At 40.0% G+C, this 18,984-nt stretch overlaps 2 protein-coding genes across 7 annotated transcripts in view; both read left to right on the top strand.

The window, feature by feature from the left end:
• The first annotated feature begins 2,043 nt into the window (after window positions 1-2,043).
• On the top strand, window positions 2,044-6,659 carry LOC101172060 (uncharacterized). Of its 3 annotated transcripts, none has more exons than XR_002291681.3 (7): window positions 2,044-2,343; window positions 2,504-2,596; window positions 4,373-4,446; window positions 4,521-4,682; window positions 4,787-5,013; window positions 5,640-5,744; window positions 6,271-6,659. XR_002291681.3 is itself a non-coding variant. In XM_078932107.1 (7 exons), the coding sequence occupies exons 1-6, from the start codon at window positions 2,277-2,279 to the stop codon at window positions 5,671-5,673; spliced, it is 657 nt and encodes a 218-aa protein (XP_078788233.1). In that variant the 5' UTR covers window positions 2,044-2,276; the 3' UTR covers window positions 5,674-5,691; window positions 6,271-6,477. The 3 variants fall into 3 exon arrangements, 2 of the variants coding, with proteins under 2 accessions (XP_078788233.1, XP_004066636.1); XM_078932107.1 differs by having other exon boundaries at window positions 5,640-5,691; window positions 6,271-6,477; XM_004066588.5 differs by lacking the exon at window positions 5,640-5,744.
• Window positions 6,660-8,551: 1,892 nt separating this feature from the next.
• The window catches only part of LOC101172314 (interleukin-1 receptor accessory protein-like 1), a 466,015-nt gene continuing 455,582 nt past the window's right edge, over window positions 8,552-18,984 (top strand). Inside the window, exon 1 of one of the 4 annotated variants that reach the window (XM_078931990.1) lies at window positions 8,552-8,669. The gene's annotated coding sequence lies outside the window, so the exon portion shown is untranslated. Of the gene's footprint in view, window positions 8,801-18,984 lie in introns of all 4 variants that reach the window. The other 3 variants (XM_078931985.1, XM_078931989.1, XM_078931991.1) reach the window with 3 other exon arrangements.

Here is an 18,984-nt window from a genome sequence, read left to right as displayed (position 1 = left end):
TGTTGCCTTTGTTTTTCTGTTGATGTTGTGACTGGGGTGTAATATTCCGAGGGGATGCCATGAACTTCTTCCAGTTTGAGTCCCCCATTGCCTCACTATGTTGCCACAAGAGGGAATCCCTTGTTTCGGTCCCCAGCCCAAATAAAAATTCAGGGTTCTGTCACGAAGGCCATCCAGCACAGAAAAATCTCTGCCGAACCATCTGTGTGAATGAGTGAAAGCTGACTTGTTGTAGCGACCCTTAACCCTCGTGCTATCTTAGATGACTCCACCCTTACATGTTCTCCCTACCCTGACAAAGGTGGATAAAGGTGGAAAGATTTCATGTAATCCATGGACACCAGTGAAGATCACAAATCATTGAAGAAAAAAGGTTCAGAGCACTGTCTAGTGGGTCTAGATGACCCAACTCCCAATGTTAAAGTGCCAAGGATAGCACAAGGGTTGAAGGGATAGGCTGGAAGGAAAACCACGACAAATACCATAAAATCTTTGTAATGTGCCAAAGAGTAAAGATGGAGACTTGGACTTAAGATTTAGACTTGAGAAGCACTTGAGTATCACATGCAGAGACTTGACTTAAAACTTGAATTTAAAGACTTTAAATGGTACCTCAAGGACTTCGGATTTGACTTTAAGGATTAGAGACTTCAGAGTAATGACTCAGACTTGACATCGAAGACTTGGGACTTGACTGTGAAGACTTGAGTCTTCACTGCAAAGTTTTGGATTCAAAAGCTTAAAACTTGACCGGAAGTGAGATGTGACCTCGAAGACTTTAAAACCTGAGCCCTAAAGACTTGGGACTTTAGCTCGAGGACTCGGGACTTGACCCCAAGGACTTGAAACTTAACTTCAAGGATTTAAGACTTGACTTCAACGATTAGGAACTTGACCTCAAAGACTTGACTGCAGTTGCATATGCAAAATGTCTTCGATCGGATCAAAGATCGGATTAGAATTAAACTGTGTACATGGGCTCTGAGAAATTTTATCCGCTTATAACGTTTACACACGCCATCTATTCGATCAAAATAAATCATTTTGACATGCGCAGAACTATCTAAAATACCGGAAACTGCCGTAGAAGAAAAAATAGCTAATTTTGTTGTAAACAAACAAAGTTGCAGCACAGAACGAGATGATCTTCTAAACATGCCTTTATTAATATTATTATTATTATTACGTAACTGTTAACTCCTAATTTTCTAGTTAAAGCTCGTGCTTTATTCTTGGACCCGGAAGGAGGGTATGGATTGGGTTAATGCGTGCCAACAAAAACATTTAGCCTTGGATGCACTTAATACCCATGGGGGCAATGCCGTAATGTACATCTTGGCTGAACGTAAATATGTGGGATTAACATCCCCCTTTATTGAGTCTGGACACCATTAGAAACACAAATTCCTGTGGTTGTTGACACGGTCACCCAGGACCCCTCCTTTGCTCACAAACACGAAGCTACGAGTCCAGCTGCTCTGGTCAGAGACACGGTTTGCACGCGTGGAGCAGCTAGCCGGTCCTGTCCACGCTCTGGAGTGCCACACCCTCTCCGCGTGATGTAAAATCCAGCACAGTAATGAACTATAATCTGAATGAACGATTGGCGAAACCCACCTATCTCGATCGGGTCAAACTATAAATAAATGGCGGGTTACATAGCGCGATTTTTATTCAGATCTGGCATTTATTCCGATTACTTGTGTTCATGTAAACGCAGCTAATGTTTATTTTGTTTATTCATAGTTTTCTCCCTTTTTAGGTGTAAATAAAACCAGTTTGTATTTTCTGTCTACAAAGGAGGTACAGTAGTTTCATTACATTTTGTAACTGTAACATTCTATTAGTGTTCGGACTTTAGTCTGAATTACAAAATTACAGCTAAAGATTTGACTTCAAACCAAAGACTGAAACAAAACGTCACAGAATGAGTTCAGATTTCAAATCTACCCCGGGCCGGACTTGGCGCGTGGCGGACGTGACGACGGGGACAGACGGAGCCCGCCAAATTAGCATATTGAGCGCGTTTTCTCCGCGTGCCGCTACGTCCGCCAATCACGAGGACGTCAGCCACAAACCACGCCTGCGCGCTAAGTCCCAGCAGCCACAAACAATAGTTGGAGCTTCAGTCGCTCGCGCTCACGCGCGGAGTTTGCTATTAGTTTGCAGAACTAGTTTCGGGTTTTCAGCGGCGCAAGTTAAATAGTAAGTCGACGAGGCAAACGTTGGGCCAAAGTTCGGTTCTTGTCGGAGGTTCGTTTGCAGGTTTGGCCACAATGGCAGCGGTTTGTCAGCCCAGACAAGCTTTGGTGGAGATTCCCGAACCTCAGCCCAAAACTTCAGGCAAGTCCTCACAAACATGCGATTCATTAAAACCTCACTTTTAACGTTTTTTTTGTTTTTTTTTTACTATGTAAATACAAACGGATCTCCTGTTGTTTAAAGCAAACACACACTGTGTAAACTTGAGTATTTTTTGTTTGTCCTGCTTTTCCAAACCCAGCTGGACTAAGAAGATCCTACTTTGAAGTTCTGAACGCGCAGCTGGACTCACCCCCACTTTCACGAGCCAGAACCCCGAAACCTTCACAGTCACGTGAGTCTCTGACCAGGGGCGGTTCGTAGGCTCCAAATTCAGGGGGGCTCAGCCCATCTGAAGCATGAAAAAATCTGGTTAAGAAGGAAAACTCTGCACAGAAATTGTCGAAAAATATTACGATTATATTCGAAATGGGTGCATATAAAAAAAGGAAAAGTCTTTTATTATTATTTTTTTTTAGAAAAACAAGATGTTGAGAATTGTGGAACCACCCCAAAAATTCAGTTTTTCTTGTTGTTCCCCCAAATTTTTTTATTTGATAAAAAAATTCAAACTAATTTCAAATTTAAAAGTATTTTTTATAGATACAGGACAAAACATTTTTAGTAACAGGTCCAAGATATTTGTTTTTGCACATATCAAAGCAACTTATTGATATTTATTAAGTAAATAAGAAAACAATAAAGCCTTGTTTCCATTGAGCGGTACAGAATGGTACGGTCCGGTATTTTGAAAATTTCTATTATAAAATGGACCAATTAAGCCGCACCGAATCGTACCATTTTGGGCCCCCCCGTTGGTTGTAGGTCCATAGAAAAATGAAATGGACTGATTTAGGGCGGAGCTACTGTTGATTGGCTGAAAGTCATTTTGACAAAAAAACAACAACAACAAACGGCTTTATTTTTCTTCACCCCCTGCAATCTTTTCTCAAACAACATGAAATGCTTTGTATCTACAAAGTAAAAACAACAAAAACGCTGCGTGATGACCTCCATTGTTGTTGTTTGCGTCACCTGAATCGCCTGGACCGTTCAAAACCAGACAGTACCACTCCGTGGAAATGAGGCTAGAGTCAATAACGTTTAATTCAACCAAGTTTCATTTATTTTAAGGAAAAATAGATGGTTTAAAGCAAATTTTATTTGGTAATCCCATTTTTTTCTTCTGTCCAGCACCATTTTTACCCCCTACTAATGGATGTAGATTAACTTTAACCCTTGTGCTATCCTAGGCAGTTTAAAATTGGGAGTGGGGTCATCTACACCCATTAGCTGGGTGGCTCGGTTGGTAAGGTGAGCGGCCACCACGCAGGAATCCAGAGTTCGATTCCCGGAGGGGAATAAACAATGGTACTGAGTTACCATTGTTGAATTACCATATCAATGGCGAGCAATGAACATCACCCAGTGAGGTCCTTAGCGCTACTGCCTCCCGAGCGCAGTTAGGCTGCAGCTCACCGCCCCACCAGGGGATGGGTCAAATGCGGAGACGAATTTCCCCATTGTGGGATCAATAAAGTACCAATTATTAGACAGTGCGCTGAACCTTTTTCTTCAATGATTTGTGATCTTCACTGGTGTTTACATGAAATCCTTCCACCTTTATCCACCTTTGTCATGGTAGGGAGAACACGTCAATGTAAGGGTGGGTTCATCTTGGTAAATGGTAAATGGCGTATACTTATATAGCGCCTTTCTTCCAACAAGGACAAAGCGCTTTACAGTCACAGACCCATTCACCCAGTCACACACACATTCACTCACACATTCAGACACTGGTGGCGGCTCTGCTGCCACCAGTAGTGCCATAGGATAGCACAATGGTTAAAACATTTCAAATTGGTTCCTTTTTAAACACTAATGCATGTTTCGAATAATCCGTGAATGGATTTCTCTTCTTTTTATGCAGCAGAAAACACAATAACATAACATATTCGTAACATAACAAAAGTCTAACTTTTTAGATATGTTATTTTGGGAACAAATGTGGTTTTTAACCAATTAAATATTCTTTTCTAATTTCTTTTTTCTTCTCCCTGATTGGTCATAGTGGACCCCTCCCCCGCGCCGCTCACCAAGCAGCAGCTGGTGCAACTGATCAGGTCGCTGGTGTTGGCCGAGCAGGTAACCCTCGCTCATGGCGCCGTTGTGCTTTGTGGAGGTCGAAAGTGAAACTTGACGAGGCTTTGCTCCTGCAGAGCCACGAGCCCAGGATGGTAGCTTCCGGCATGAAGCACCTTCAGGACGACCTTCAGCTGAAGAAGACCAACGTTTACCGTTCCATCCCGTACTCGCGCTTCGGCTCCAACAGGGACGCTCACTGCTACCGGAAGGCGTATCCTCACTTGCTGGCGTTCAAGGTTTGACTTTGTTTTTTCCTGTTTCTTTTCCCTAAAACCGTCGCAGACGTCCGTCACAGATGTCTGTCACAGATGTCTGTCACAGACTCTCTTCTCTTCATCAGGTCTCCTGTCAGGAGTGGGGCCAAGTCCTTCTAAGGAACCAGGAGTGGGACTCTTTGCTGGAGTTCTGCCTGATGGCGTGGAGATACACCAGCGAGTTGCCGCAGTGGGACACGGAGAGCCACAACGCCCTCAGAGATCAGTGCTACGGCGCTCTGGCAGCTCACAAGCTCGCTGCGCTCCAGCACTACCACCCTTCCCCCAGCAGAGGGCGCGAGCTGCTCAGGAGGTACTTCATTTTAGTTATTTACTTGTTTAGTTACTAAAAAGGTCAGTTTTTCACTCCACTTTTCCTGGTTAATTAAAAATACACACTTTTATTCTGAAAGTGAGGTGGACTACAATTAAAATAAAATAAAATAAATGCATGTAATGTACCAAAGTACCTCAAACGTGCCCATTGTTTAGTTATGTTTTTCTTTATTTTGATGTACAGAACTTTGTGTTGCCATGTATGATGAGTAGAAATAAAGATTGAGGTGATTGATTCTAGTTGTAAAGTAAGGACCAGGGAAAAAGAAACTGAGCACATCAAGCCCGTTCTATGATACTACCACCACCTACTTCTTTAGTTTTTCACTTTTTACACAGACAACATGACGCACAGGAATGTGATACATGTTTACTTCTTTAAGCACAAAATGACGTCATCAGTTTTTTTTACAATTTTCATCAGTTTGTTAAACATTGACCAAACATTTACTCAAACGAAAAACACATTTTCACTTTCGTGGACTTAGAAAAACAACAGTTTGGATTTGAAGGAAAGCCCTGAGGTCCAATCAGGATCCGTTGAAGTAAATCAGATAAAGCTGTTATAAACTTAAATGTTTTTTTTTTTTTTTACTGTTCTAGTGAAGATGGGGGCGGGGCTTTGAGTCATGATTGACATCAGGTGTGACAGAGGGTATGGTGATGTCATTTCTGCTCTCAACATTTTTTATTTGGTAATAGTTTAAGGTTTGTAGCTTATTTTTAATTTTAAGATTTATACAAATTTTTTCAAATTTCTTTAAAGTCATAAAGACATTTTCTTATAATATATTTGTCTTTTTTTTAGAATTGCAATATTACCTTTAGGTTCAAATCGTTTTTTCTTTACGTTTACAATTTTATTTTCACATTTTCAACAATGATTTTATGTTTAAAATATATGTTATTATTATTTTATTTTCAAATGACTTGTATTTTTAAGGTTTAAAATATTTATTGATTTTTCCTTAAGTATTTTGAGTTTTAAATATAGTTAATCAAATAAATATTTTCAAATGTTTAGCATTTCTTTCAAGTTTAAACCTCTTTTCTTCAAATTTACAATTTTCTCTTTCAATTTCTCCAAATTTCCCCTTAACTTTAAAATACATTTACAAAAAAATGCTTTAGTTTTTAATATCTCAAAGTTTACAGTGTGTAATTTAAAAGCCTCATGAAGCTGCCTGACGTCCCGCGGAATCAAACTCTTGGCGTTTCTCCGTCCCGACCGTAGGTTCAGCGCGGCGCAGCTGCACAGCCGCACCATCCTGCCCTGCATTCAGGAAATGCAAAGGATTATGGGACGCACAGACGAACTGTCCACAGCTACGAGCGGATGCGGCGAGTGGAGCCGGAGTCTCTGTGAACCCGATGCTTTTGACGCCACACTGAGATGCAGCGACGTGACAAAGAGGGAAAGAAATGGCTTTAGTTCCTGTTGAAAGGCAGAGTTTGTCATTAACATGTTTTCTTGTAGATTTGTAATGAAATGTAAAAACTCTGAAATGTATTTGTTCCTATGATCTAGTGTGTCTTCTGCCGTTGGTGTAGTTTTTTTGTCTTTATTGCACAGTTTGTCCTGAAAACTTGAATTTCTTTTTCATTAAAAATGTATTTAAATTATCTTCCTCTCGGTTTATTTTAGGACAAAAATGACAGTGTGAGGGTTTTTATTACGCTTTTTGCTCAGAAAAAAGGAAAAGTTGTCTTTAAATTAAGTCAATGAGCCTTTTCTTTGTCCCATTCATTGTCTTTTGACAAATATGTTCATTTGTTTTGTTCCTATGTTTTTAGAGCTAGTCTGCTTTCAGGAAATGGAATAATTAGTTTTTAATTAAAAGTATAATAGGAATAGACATTTAAGTTCCTTTTTTTATCATTTTGGTTTCAAATTTCTTTTAATAAGTTAACTTTTTTAGGATGTTCACAGTAAATTTTTGAAGTTATTGATACTTTAACATATGTGTACCATTTTCGGACACTAGGGGGAGCCCTCGCAGTGCAAACAAGCAGCCTTCATCATCAGAGAAACAGCTGTTGCCATGACACTCGAAGACGAACTTTAAGCAGTTTTTCCTCTATATATTGGGTTAAAAAAACAAACACAAAAAAAGGATTTTAATGAGTTTTCCTTTCGGGTTTCTTGAGTCCACACTCTTTCATAACACAAGCTAACCTACCTATTTGTGGAGGTCCAGAACATCTCTGGTTTGTGATTGTCCCTCCCAGAATAATCCACACTCATCATAAAAAAATCTCAGTTTTTGTGTGCCCTCTGCCTTTTTTCCTCAGGAGCGGAAAAACCATTCATGGGGGAAAAAGCAGGACCACGCCAGACGTGTTTGTCTGAGCCTGACCCAAATAGAACATGGAAATTTAATCTGAGCCCGCTTGTGTCGAGTTAGTGCTCAGCCGCAGAAATTGGGGCTATTATATCTCATCTGTCACCATAAGCTTTCAGCATTTTCTCCCCAATACAGTCAGGAGAAATGCAGGCAGATGAGAAATGTATCGATCACCTCATTTTGATTGATTGTAGAAAACCTCATTACGACATCAATCAGGAACACAATTTAAGCTTAAATCTTTAGTTTACCATTTAATTCGATGTAATTCAGAAAAGATTTGATCTTTTTCTCAACTTTAGACAAGAGGATGTGTTTAACTGAAGAAAAGAGTTGTTTTTATCCTTAAATAGGACAATAAATTAACCTCTGCATTAGTTTGCATTGATGTCATAAGTTTTTGTGTAAATGGAATTTTGTGAGTTGAAAACTCATCTGTTGGATCACATCTAATGATTTTCGGATGTTAATTTATTAAAATATTTCTGAGAATGAAGTTTTAAATGTTTGTTTCCTTCATTTGGAGCTGATTTAATCTTCATGTTTAGATGTACTTCCTTCTAAAAATATATATATTTTTTAATTTATGTCTTGAAAGACTTTTTAAACCTAAATTAATTGATAAAATTTGTAATAACTGATAAATGAAGGATTACCTTTTTAGATGTATTCTTTCAGCTGGTAAATGGATGGCTATAATAACCACTTCATGTTTTTTTGCTGCTATTTATGAAGAAAAAAAAACATTATTTCCTTAGTGCTTTTAAATTATTTTGGTCACATTTTGACCAAAGGAATTGCTAAATTTTATTAAATATTTTTGAAAATTACATTTAAAAAAATGAAATACAATAAATGACAGACATTTAAAATGTTATTTTTCCTGACATTCACATAAATCAAAACTTTATTGTTCCATAGTTTAGAGCCAATAACAGTGGTATAGTTGTTTTTACGGGCTGCTTTTCACAATCAGGTGGAGTTTTGTCAAATAAAAGCCGCATACCTCAATCAAAAATAAAGAGTGCTGGGAATTCCCAGCGGTAAAGGTGAATCAGAACGCCACAGTAAACACTAATCAACATTTGCTCAGTTTTCGCATCGTGGACCTTTTCAAACTATCATTCCTGAAATAAGTGTGCGGGTCTGAACTCTTATTTTGAAAGTCCTGCAGTGATTATGGCGATCAGCCTCGCGCCGTTCACCTGCGGCCTGTCCGTCAGTTCAGAGCTGACCTGCTCTCCGGTTCCGACCCGCACCTCCTCCACCTTGCCTTAACTGGACCGAGGTGAGTTTGTTCTGGAGGTGTTCTAGACCTCCGTACTTTGGCATTTTCTAGGGAACAAAGTAGATGTCAAATGTGGTACGAGGCACGTGCGCTTTTGTGGGGATTGGCGGTTTTTCCCCATCCATCTTCAAGTGAGTACTCTTCTTGTTTTTTGCTAAAAAATGTTTATTCTTTTTTTTAAATTATTTTTATTTTATTTTTACCTGTGACTGTAGCAGGAGAAACAACCACAACATTTTTATTTTTTGACAGTTTGTCTTTCGTGATTTTTACTAGTTAGCTTCTAGAATCTAGCCCTTAGCCTGTTAGCATTAGTTTTTTAGCTCTGAATGTTTCTGCAACATTGAATCCATAAATTATGACATGTTACTACCATTGATAATATTAAATTTATTTCCATTTGTTTGTTGCTTTTTCCTAAAAAAACATGTCAGGCTGTGTTACTTTAACTTATTTTTTGAGAAAAACATTTATCAAAAATGTTTTTGTTGCAGATTGTCGCATAACACTGACATGCTTTCATAAAATATACTATATATCTTACTATAATAAGATTCTCAACCCAAAAAAATAAAATCATTGAAGTACTTTCTTCTTTTTGCACAGCAAATTTTTACATTAAATGAGTTAAAAAGAATTCATAGGAAATAAATTTGAATCAGGAAACCTTTTTTTTTTTTTTTTTTTTAGATATATCGTGTTTTTAAGTAAAACCAACATTACAGCATACATATTGTAATGTTTATTTACTACATAAACATTAATAAAAGGGGTGGGGAGTTGTGTAGGTCTGGGGAGGGGCTCTATTCTAATTTTTGTTTTTGAGTGGGTTATGTTTTATAGGAAATGTGCTATATAATTTAAGTTTGATTTGATGATGGTCGGATTAAATTAAGTGGTTTAAACATTGGGCCTTTTTTTTTAACTTGCGTCAAAGAGGAGTATTTTGGTTTGTTTTTTTACATCCCCCCCCCCCCCCCCCCCCCAGAAACTACAATTTATAATGAATGATAATAATAATGTATATAGTGTCATCATAGTTTTAGAGGTTGGGGTTGGGGGTGGTACTAGGCGTGTGCAAGCTTTGGTGAGTTTTTGAGCATTTATGCTCAAAGGTACTGTTAGAAAGAACTACAAAAACAATCTGGTCCTTGCAGTTCATGATTGCTGCGGGACGGAATAAAGAGTAAAGTGAAACAGCTGTCCGAACGGCATGATTAAGCTAACGCCTGAAGCTAGCTTTGTCTTAAATACCCAACTTTCCTTTAATTCTTTTCTTTCTGCAGTCCTTATCTGAGTTTTATTTTAATTGGATGCTCCTCATTTGAAACTCCGTTCTTTGCAAAAAAACACACAAGTTACCTTTTGAAATCCTAACATTTCTACTTTGATCCTTTTAAGGGCTTTGAAGTCAAATCTTTTTCATGGGTAAATGTGTAAAGTCTTGTTTTTTTTTAGCTTCAGCTGATCCATTTCCTTAATTCCAAGTATTCTACATGTGGTTTAAGTGTTCCCGTTATTTTAGTTTTTTCCTTTAAAATTTAAATGTATGCTAACTGTAGTCCAGTTAATGATGTCAGGCGCTTTGACTCAAGTGTTTGGCTTCGGCCTGTTGGATTTCCAACAATTTCAAATGCGTGTTGATTCAGAGCGGCCCCTTAGGTCCACACAGACAGGTGCTCATGAATAAAGAGGATGCTAAATCTGTGTGAGGATTTTAATTATAAGCTCAGTACTTTTACAAGGGGCTTCTGTGTTTTGCCTTTGCCACTCGGTCACGGCTGTTTCTTTTCACAGATACGCCCCCCTCACCTTCTGTCTCTCGAGGATGCTCCGCTTTAGTCCAATGGGGGGGCTTTCAAAATAAAACGTCTTTTCCTGTCACAGATTTATTTACATTCATGTTTGTATTTTGTATGATGCCACCCTGGTCGGTGTAGAATGTGTCTTGTGTCTCATCCACACAATTGCATACATGAATACATTTGAGTTATTTATTGGTCACTAATCTTTTAGGACGTCCAGGCAGATGGCTTACTCTTTTCCTGAAACTGCCCAGCAATACTTTAATATGTACTTTAAATATTAAGTTTACTCAAATAATAATAATAATAATAAAAAAATAAAATACAGGAAAATGTATGTAGCCGTGTTTTCCTAAACGAAAACTGATATTAAATCTAAGCTGCAGTGTTTTTAAAATAGCAGCAGCACTTTTTTATCTTTTCAGTTTCCTTCTTTTGGCTGCTATTTTAATGTTAATAAAAACAAGAATAAAAACACATTACGATGCACTTCATAATTTAACTACTACAGGACGGTTTAGAGCAGGGGTGTCAAACTCATTTTGGTTCGGGGGCCACATTCAACCCGTCTGATCTCAAGTGGGCCGGACCAGTAGCGTAAAGGCAAAATAAAAAAGAAACTTCACCCGTCCATAGATATCAGAATTCAAATCCTGTGCACAAACACATTTACTGTCATTCAAGTGTGCAAAACACAATGAAATGTCCATTATCATTCATTATTATAAGAATCTTTTCCTGGTTTCTGCCTGAATTTTGTGGCAACACCTGCCTTCTTCCTGACCTTTGATGCAGCGCCATCAGTGACCAAAATTACTTAATGTGACCAGTTCACTCCAACATCGTCCAGCACAGTAATTAGAGAGCTGACTATGTCATCAGTTGTTATGTCCATCAATTCAAGAAACTCCACTGTGACGGTCTCTTCATCACCTCTAATAAATATGCACAACTGTACATATCTGTGATGTTGGTGCTTTCATCAATAGTGACTGAAAATACAACAAATGACTGGATTCCTTCATATGGCTGCCCATGTTTCCTCAGAGATGTTGGATCTGGAGTCGTAATTCTTGACAGACTCATGTTTAAGGTCGACTGCTTTTTGGGAACAAGACTTCTGCAGCCTTCAGCATTTTACAATAAGTTCCCCATCAGAAAATGGTTTGGATGTTTGCTCCAACTTGTTTGCAATAAGGTAGCTTGGTGTCACTGCTCCATCACTGACGTCACGGCTGCAGTAAATCCAGATGGTTATTTATCGGTCCAGCAAATGGTGAAACTTTTCTTTGTGGAGAGTCTCATAGAGGTGCCGAATGTTCTATTCTTGGAGAACCTGTTGATGACATGCCAAGCATGCAGGTTTGCATTCAGCTAATGCAAATAAAACGCTTTCCATTTTTCCTGGATAGCTCAGGACTTCACTTCAACCTTTTTTTTCTTTTTGACAACATTTTGGTCATCATTGTGTCACTACTGATCATCCTTCAGTGGTGAGGCTCACAGGGAACCAAACTACTGCCTAACCAGACACAGAGCTGTTAGGTTTCGTTTATGGCACATGCAGAGTTATGTTCTTTCAACTGTTAAGCTTTTCCTTTGCTCCCCCTAGTGGCGGAATTGCGCATTTCGGTTATTTCTTTAAAAGATCATAACTCGCCACAGGAATGGACTAGAAACTTGCTTTCTTTTTTAAATAACCTTATGATTTTTACTCTTCATGTGTGGGCCGGATACGGCCCGCGGGCCGTATGTTTCACACCCCTGGTTTAGAGCATATCTTTTTTATTTTTAAGCCCAGAATTGGACTTTACTAGTTTTCATGTTGGTTCTAAAATAGCTTTCTTCTATAGATGGGTTTTAGTATTGACATCAAGCGTCCTGGAGATGATTGTTTTTGTACCGTAGCATTTTTTTATTGAAATAGAATTTAGTTGGGTTTGTTGGGGTTTCAAGTTCCAAGCTAAAAAGTATTGGTGTCTTGGGGGTCAGACATAAAAGGCCTTTTATTTGTAAAAATAACTTGAGAAAGTTGCATATAAGTGTTTTAGTTTTTTAGTAGGACGACGAAAGTCAGGCTTATTCTTTCTGCCTGTTTGTCTATTTCGGTTTAGGTTGGGTGATGTCATTTCCTGTCTTTAGTGGTAGCAATTATTTTCCCAAAATTGTATTTAAACAAAAGGAAACACTTTCCCAACCTCCCTTAACCCTTGTGCTATCTTAGATGACCCCACCCTTACATTGACGTGTTCTCCCTACCATGACAAAGGTGGATAAAGGTGGAAAGATTTCATGTAATCCATGGACACCAGTGAAGATCACAAATCATTGAAGAAAAAAGGTTCAGCGCACTGTCTAGTGGGTCTAGATGACCCAACTCCCAATGGTAAAGTGCCCAGGATAGCACATGGTCATGGTCACATGCACCTGTACGGGTCAACACCTGTACGAGTGCTGCAGGTTTTTGGGTTGTCTGGTCCCGTGGAGGGTTGTAGATCGGAACGGCGGCATCTTAGGTTGAGCGCAGGTGTGTTTTGTGGTTCCCTTGAGGTTTGTGCAGTCACCTTAAGGAACGTCATAAAAATAGAACGGACGCAGTGTGTATTGTAAAGTATTTGTACTTGTAACTGTAAATCTGGACACGACGTACGTGTGACGGTTGTATGGTGCCCTTGTGCCATACTTGAGGTGCGCCCATTGGCCTCTCACTGACCACGGGTAAATGCTGCATGCACGGGATGTGGTCGTACTTGTGCTCCTTGTGCAGAGGGTATGTAAGTGCCCGTAGGTTGTTCACATAAATAACGCCTTGATTGTCTAGTTGCAGTAACAGTCAGGCTGCATGCCAAGAGTCCACACTTATCACGTGAACAACACCAACGGGCCCATTGTGCAATGTGCAGGATTTTGGGAGTTTCAAAGAACATCTGTATGACACACCTACAGTATGTCTCACCAACTTCACCCTTACTTACCCTAGCATGCTGTGTAAGTGTTCACTGCAACCTGTCGTTGCAGCATCCCCGCAGGAAAGAACGTGCATGAACACTTTCGCCTTATGGGCTCACTAGATGGTCTATGGCCTTGACATTTGGGAGTGGTCACCTGCATGCCCGTCCAGGTTCTGTAACGGTAGTTGTGACCAAGACATTCGAAAGAATAGTTGATGAAATTGGAAGGTCAGCAGATATCCACTAGGTGGCTTGTGAAAGCTAAAGTTTTGAGTTTTTAGTTGACATAGATGGACCATGGACCTGTCCAGAGGGTCCTCTTTCAGGCTCGTGTCAGTAGCTCCGTCTGGCTGGGTGGTGGTAGACCGGGATGCTGTTTTCATGGTTGACACCAAAGCGCCGTTGGCCATCGCCCGCACTCTCCGCCTCTTTACGATGGATTAAGCTGCATCCAAGCAGCTTCTGGCAGTAGAGACTATGCCTCCCACTCGTATACAGGCTCTGCCAAATGCACACTCACTATACATGCACCTTCTTTTGACCAGATTGTGTTTTTATATGTGAATTGGAAGATTAATATTGTGACAATAAGGGTGTAATTGTTCCCCCCTCCAGATTCCAATAAAGTTCCACATTCTTGACAAGAACACGTTGAGACAAAGGTCGTAAACTCTGACTTTTAGATGGATAGAGTTCAACCCAGCTGCGGACACAACACTCGTGTGATGTCCATCTTTCTTAGAAATGACCCTATTTAAATACAAATCATGAGTCACTGATGGGCGTGAAAGATCTGGAGTGAAGGCTAAATTACTGGACCAGAACCTGAGCACAGAAGTGCTGATGGTGCTGGAAGTAGAACACAAAAGTAGAGAGCTGTCAAGCTGCAAAATTACACAGCAAGCCGAGTGAAAAGATGATTATGGGCAATTATGCAGCTTCAAATGCCCTCTGTGGGGAGACCTTCTGCATCTCAGAGGTTAGCTGGAATGGACATTCTCGCAGGAACCCAGCTGAGCATGTTTTTTTTACTTTTTAACAAAACATGGAGACATTTAATAGAGGCTATAAAGCATTAGAAGCTGATTTCTGTTAGTTGGTGATGTTGTACATCTTTTTAGATGACGCATGATGTGTCACATGCCAGAATAGTGTTAACTCCATGTTAATGAATAATGACTGAATTATGAAGAAGGCACATATTTAGTGTACAGGGAAATACGCTAAAAATTAGACCAGTGCTACGGGCTCCATGGGGGGCTGGAGGGTTTGTGGGAGTTTACTCATCCAGTCCATATGTGTTTAAAGATTTCTAAGAAAAAAGTATTTGACAATGTCCCCCATGATATCCTGTGAGTATGGTGTCCGGGGAGCCTTGCTAAAGGCTGTCCGGTCCCCTGCATGAGCTAGGTCCGCATAAATAGCTGTAAGTTGGACCCGTTTCAGAGTCTCTTCTGTTTACAGACAAAGGCCGAATCAGAATTCTTCCCCTTTCTTACATTTCCTCCAAACGGAGAGTTAATGAAAAATAGGTTGTGTCCAAATTGTCCCTACTCACTACATAGTGCACTATGTAGTGCACTATGTAGCGCGTTCGTCATTTTGTAGTTCTGTCCTACAATTCCAAAATCCAGTGCCCTAGAAATTTCTCAGAAGTCTCAGCGAAAAACCAGTGCTTGATGCTCATTAGATCGGCAAATATAGACCACAATGCATTGTGTTGGAACAATTTTGGGCAAAAAAATATGTATTGAAATGCATTTTTTTTAATAAACCAACGTTTTTATCTTCAGAACACAGTGGACTCAAAACGCTTTTATCAATTAGATTTTAACTTCGTGAAATCAATGACATCATCAGCTGTTTAAAAAAAAAGTAGTGAGCAGGGTTTCCAAATTGCTTTTAAAATCAAGGGCACTAAATGGTGCTGCACTGTATCGTTTTTTAGTAGTTAACGTTGGGATTCGGACATAGTCATGGTGTCTTCTAATTCGGACATCACTACATAAGCAGCATGAGAGAAGCAGGGCCTAATGAAGGGGAAGAAACAGCAACGGCTGCTGAACGTTGCAGAAGACAGTCGGTCAGAAAGGTTTTTAAAACGGGTAATGATGGCGTTACTATGGAAGCATATTGGATTTCAATTTTTAAAAAAAATATTTTTTTTTTAAGAACTGCAAAAGCAAAGAAGTCCAAACAGGCTGGGCTCTAACCTCATTTGCTGATGAAAACTATAAGATGAGCTGCAGTTAAAAGTTGAAAAAGCCACAGTGTCTTTTGACATAGACATGATCCGTTTAGTTTATGTGTTTGTCACAATATCACCATTCTGTTTTGTTCTTTCTATCTACTTTATCCACTAACATTACAGAGCAAAACACTGGGGACGTATTGAATATTGGCCAGTATGAGGTGTTTATGTATTTATTTTGTTTGAGTCCATCCTGACGACAATGTTGGGGACAAAACAGCAAAGTCTGTGGGTGACCTGCTGGACGTTCACGTTGTGAGTGCGGTCAACTTTGTCAACTTCACTATCATTTTTTTGGGCGGATTTTTACTTGAATTTTTTGAATTTCGCTATAATTTTTTAGGAGTACAACAATTGTAGTGCAAACACAAATGGCCGTTGATACAGCGGCTACAATTTTAACGGCAAGGCAAACAAACTTGGGTATATTGGTACATGTCTTTGTTTGATTTTGTGCCACAGACCACAATAGACTGAAATGTGTTTCTTTTTAGTTTTGGAAATTCTGTGAAAGGTTATGGAAAAGTTATGGAAAGGTTTTGGAAGTTTATGGAAAAGTTTTGGAAAGGTTATGGAAAACAACTGCTAAAAAAGTGTAGGAACCCTGTTACTTACATTTACTTGTGTGCTTGAGAGCACATCCACGTGAAGAAATGCATTGCTCTTCAACTGCAATGCCTGACATGGATTACACTCGTAGCAGAGGGAGAAAGAGATTTCTTATTCAAAATAAGTATTTCGGACACCCCTTATCCATGCAAAGGCCCCCACAATTGGAAGGATATAGAGAAGTAAGAGTGGTAGGTGAAGGATTCGGCCAAAATTTCTAGGCGGAGTCGGGGGCTGGAGGGAGTCTCAAATTGGAAAGACAGGATTTTGTCTCTACTTTTAGCGGACGACAGTATCCTTTGCCAAGAGGACAAGATCATCTGCAAAAAGTAGAGATGATGTCCTGTTGACTTCATTGGGTCAGGACCTCTTTAGTGTGTTGGGGCGGTTTGCAGTAGTGTATAAAGTGGCTGGGATGAGGGTCTGCCCCGCCAAGAAATATTTGTTTCTTAGGGTGGCAAACCTTCACAAACTAGTATCACTTTTCTATCACTGACTCTCTGAGACTAGACTAGGAATAAGAATGGATAGAGATACTGTACTTTGGTCAACTTTAACTACACTTCAAGAAATTTTACTTCAAAAATACTTGAAATGTTTTTTTTTTTTTTTAACATCCAGCAATATTTATTTGAAGAACATTTTTAGTACTGAACAGCAGTAGTGGTTTTAAGCACAGGCCGTACCGGCGGTTGCCCAGAGCGCAAATTTAAAGGGGTGGAGGCCCAGTGCTTGAAAAAGAAAAATCTGCGCCACTATTGGTTTTCTTTTATCCATTGTATCACAGTTCTGAAAGACCTGAAACCTGTGAATTGGTGACACGCCCGCTCCTGTCTTTGAGAAGGTGCCGCAAATGTGTGTGAAGAAAAAGGGTAGGGGCGCAGGCCGCGAGGTCGGTGCACAGAGCTCAGCCTTGATTGCGCAATACCTTGATCATGGCGTGCCTTTAGATTACACAGCTCATTACTTGGAGTAATCCCAGTGATGAGTTCTATGATCTAGTTTTTAAAGTTTTATGTGTTACTCACCTGGGGCCTCATTTATAAAACTTTGCGTAGGATTTGCGTCAGAAATGGCGTACGGATGAAACATAGGACGTGCGTACGCAAAGAAATATTCAGATTTATAAAACCGTGCGCACGCACATCCTACGCATCTTTCCCTTAATAAATCACAACCGATTCTAAATGCAGCGCATCTTTTTGCGGCTTCATGACACGCCCATATTTGTCCATAAATAGTCCGTGAAACGCCCACAAATGAATATTCATTGATTGCGGAACCATGGCAAACACCGAGAGGAAATCAAAAAAACGTAACTTCACTCAATGTGAAGTAAAAGTTATCGTTGGCGAGGTGGAAAAGAGGAGAAAAGTGTTGTTTGGAGGGCACAGTGTGGACATTACTAATGCCAAAAAGGCACGTGAGCGGCAAACGGTGGCGGACGCCGTAAATGCTGTAGCCTCACAACCATTCGAGGTTGTGAGGCTACAGCGCTCCATCGGGGGGGGACACCGGAGCGCCAGATGCATGCGCCGGGGGGACCGGAGCGCCAGATGCACCGGGTGACACGCGTGGTTCCTCCGAGTGCTCCTCTGTAACGCCGGGCCCAAAAGCCCGCAGAGGTCCAACAGGACGGCTGGAGGAAGTCGGAACCGGCTCAGAAGCCACTCGTCCTCATTTGCCAGCAAGTCTTCTTGCTGTCTAAAAATGTGTTCACTCCGAATTCTTCCATTTGCCACATCTTCTAAGAGCGTAAGATCAGCCATTGTGCGTCATTACGCATTGTGATGGAGCATTTTATAAGCTACAGATGGATGTCGGTAATAATCCACGTGGAAATGGGAAATTGATCTGTGCAAATGTAATTTCTTGTTGCTTTCTGAATGGTTGAGACATACGCCATACATTGTTTTATCAAAAATAAAACAAACTAAAGGCATATGCATGAATACCATACTTCCATAGCTTATGAAGAAATGTTTTAATATGAAAACAACTTTCCCCAGTGGATAATTAGTACGTCCGTCCGCACGCCCACACCTTTGTCTGCTCCTCCAGACGGACACACTGACGAGAATATCAGTTTTGTACATTATTTCGTTCTGTTAACTATATTATTTATGAGGATGAATTGCACAACATGCCAATATTGCAGAACATATTTCACTTTTCTTTTTCCAAATAAGTGTTCATTTGAATTTCTGTTGTAATTTTCGTTTGATTGTTTTGTTTGTTTCACTGCTGATCGATCAAACGGGTGTTCGTGTAGCTGTTAATTGTAAGACTTGCTTTGTGAAGTCTTCATGTTATTTCTGAGAGGCAGGATTGTCACTTTCACGTGTTTCTTCCATCTGCCGACGGTGTCGCTGTTTCTCATTTCACCCGTTTTTGTGCGTACGCCTGGGTCAGAGCTTGCGTGGAGGACCGCACATTTTCCCGTCAAGTTTGCTTTTTATAAATCTCAACTATTGCGTAGAGAGTGGCGTACGCCTTCTTTTGTGCGTACGCAACGTTTATAAATGAGGCCCCTGGGGAGTAAGTTGGTGTAGAACCGCCACTGCTCAGCAGTATTAGTACTGTACAAAACCAAACCAAAAGAAAACAAACAATAGTATTATCTCTGCTCCTGTAAAAACAAAAAAGGAAAGTCAGAATTCTTGTTTTGAAATTTGTCCAAAGTTGCAGACCTGATACAG

Source organism: Oryzias latipes, chromosome 2 (genome assembly GCF_053564925.1).
Source record: "Oryzias latipes strain Hd-rR chromosome 2, Olatipes_Hd-rR_3.1".
Lineage (NCBI taxonomy): Eukaryota > Metazoa > Chordata > Actinopteri > Beloniformes > Adrianichthyidae > Oryzias > Oryzias latipes.
Note: the sequence above shows the minus strand (reverse complement) of the source record. Positions and strands in the feature narration are given on the sequence as shown.

What these genes read in the sequence shown, in the direction of transcription:
- LOC101172060 (XM_004066588.5), top strand. Translation starts at nt 2,277, where the DNA reads ATGGCAGCGGTTTGTCAGCCCAGACAAGCTTTGGTGGAGATTCCCGAA. An exon ending in CCCGAAACCTTCACAGTCAC is followed by an intron (nt 2,597 to 4,372) that starts GTGAGTCTCTGA and finishes GATTGGTCATAG; the next exon opens with TGGACCCCTCCCCCGCGCCG. An exon ending in GGGCGCGAGCTGCTCAGGAG is followed by an intron (nt 5,014 to 6,270) that starts GTACTTCATTTT and finishes TCCCGACCGTAG; the next exon opens with GTTCAGCGCGGCGCAGCTGC.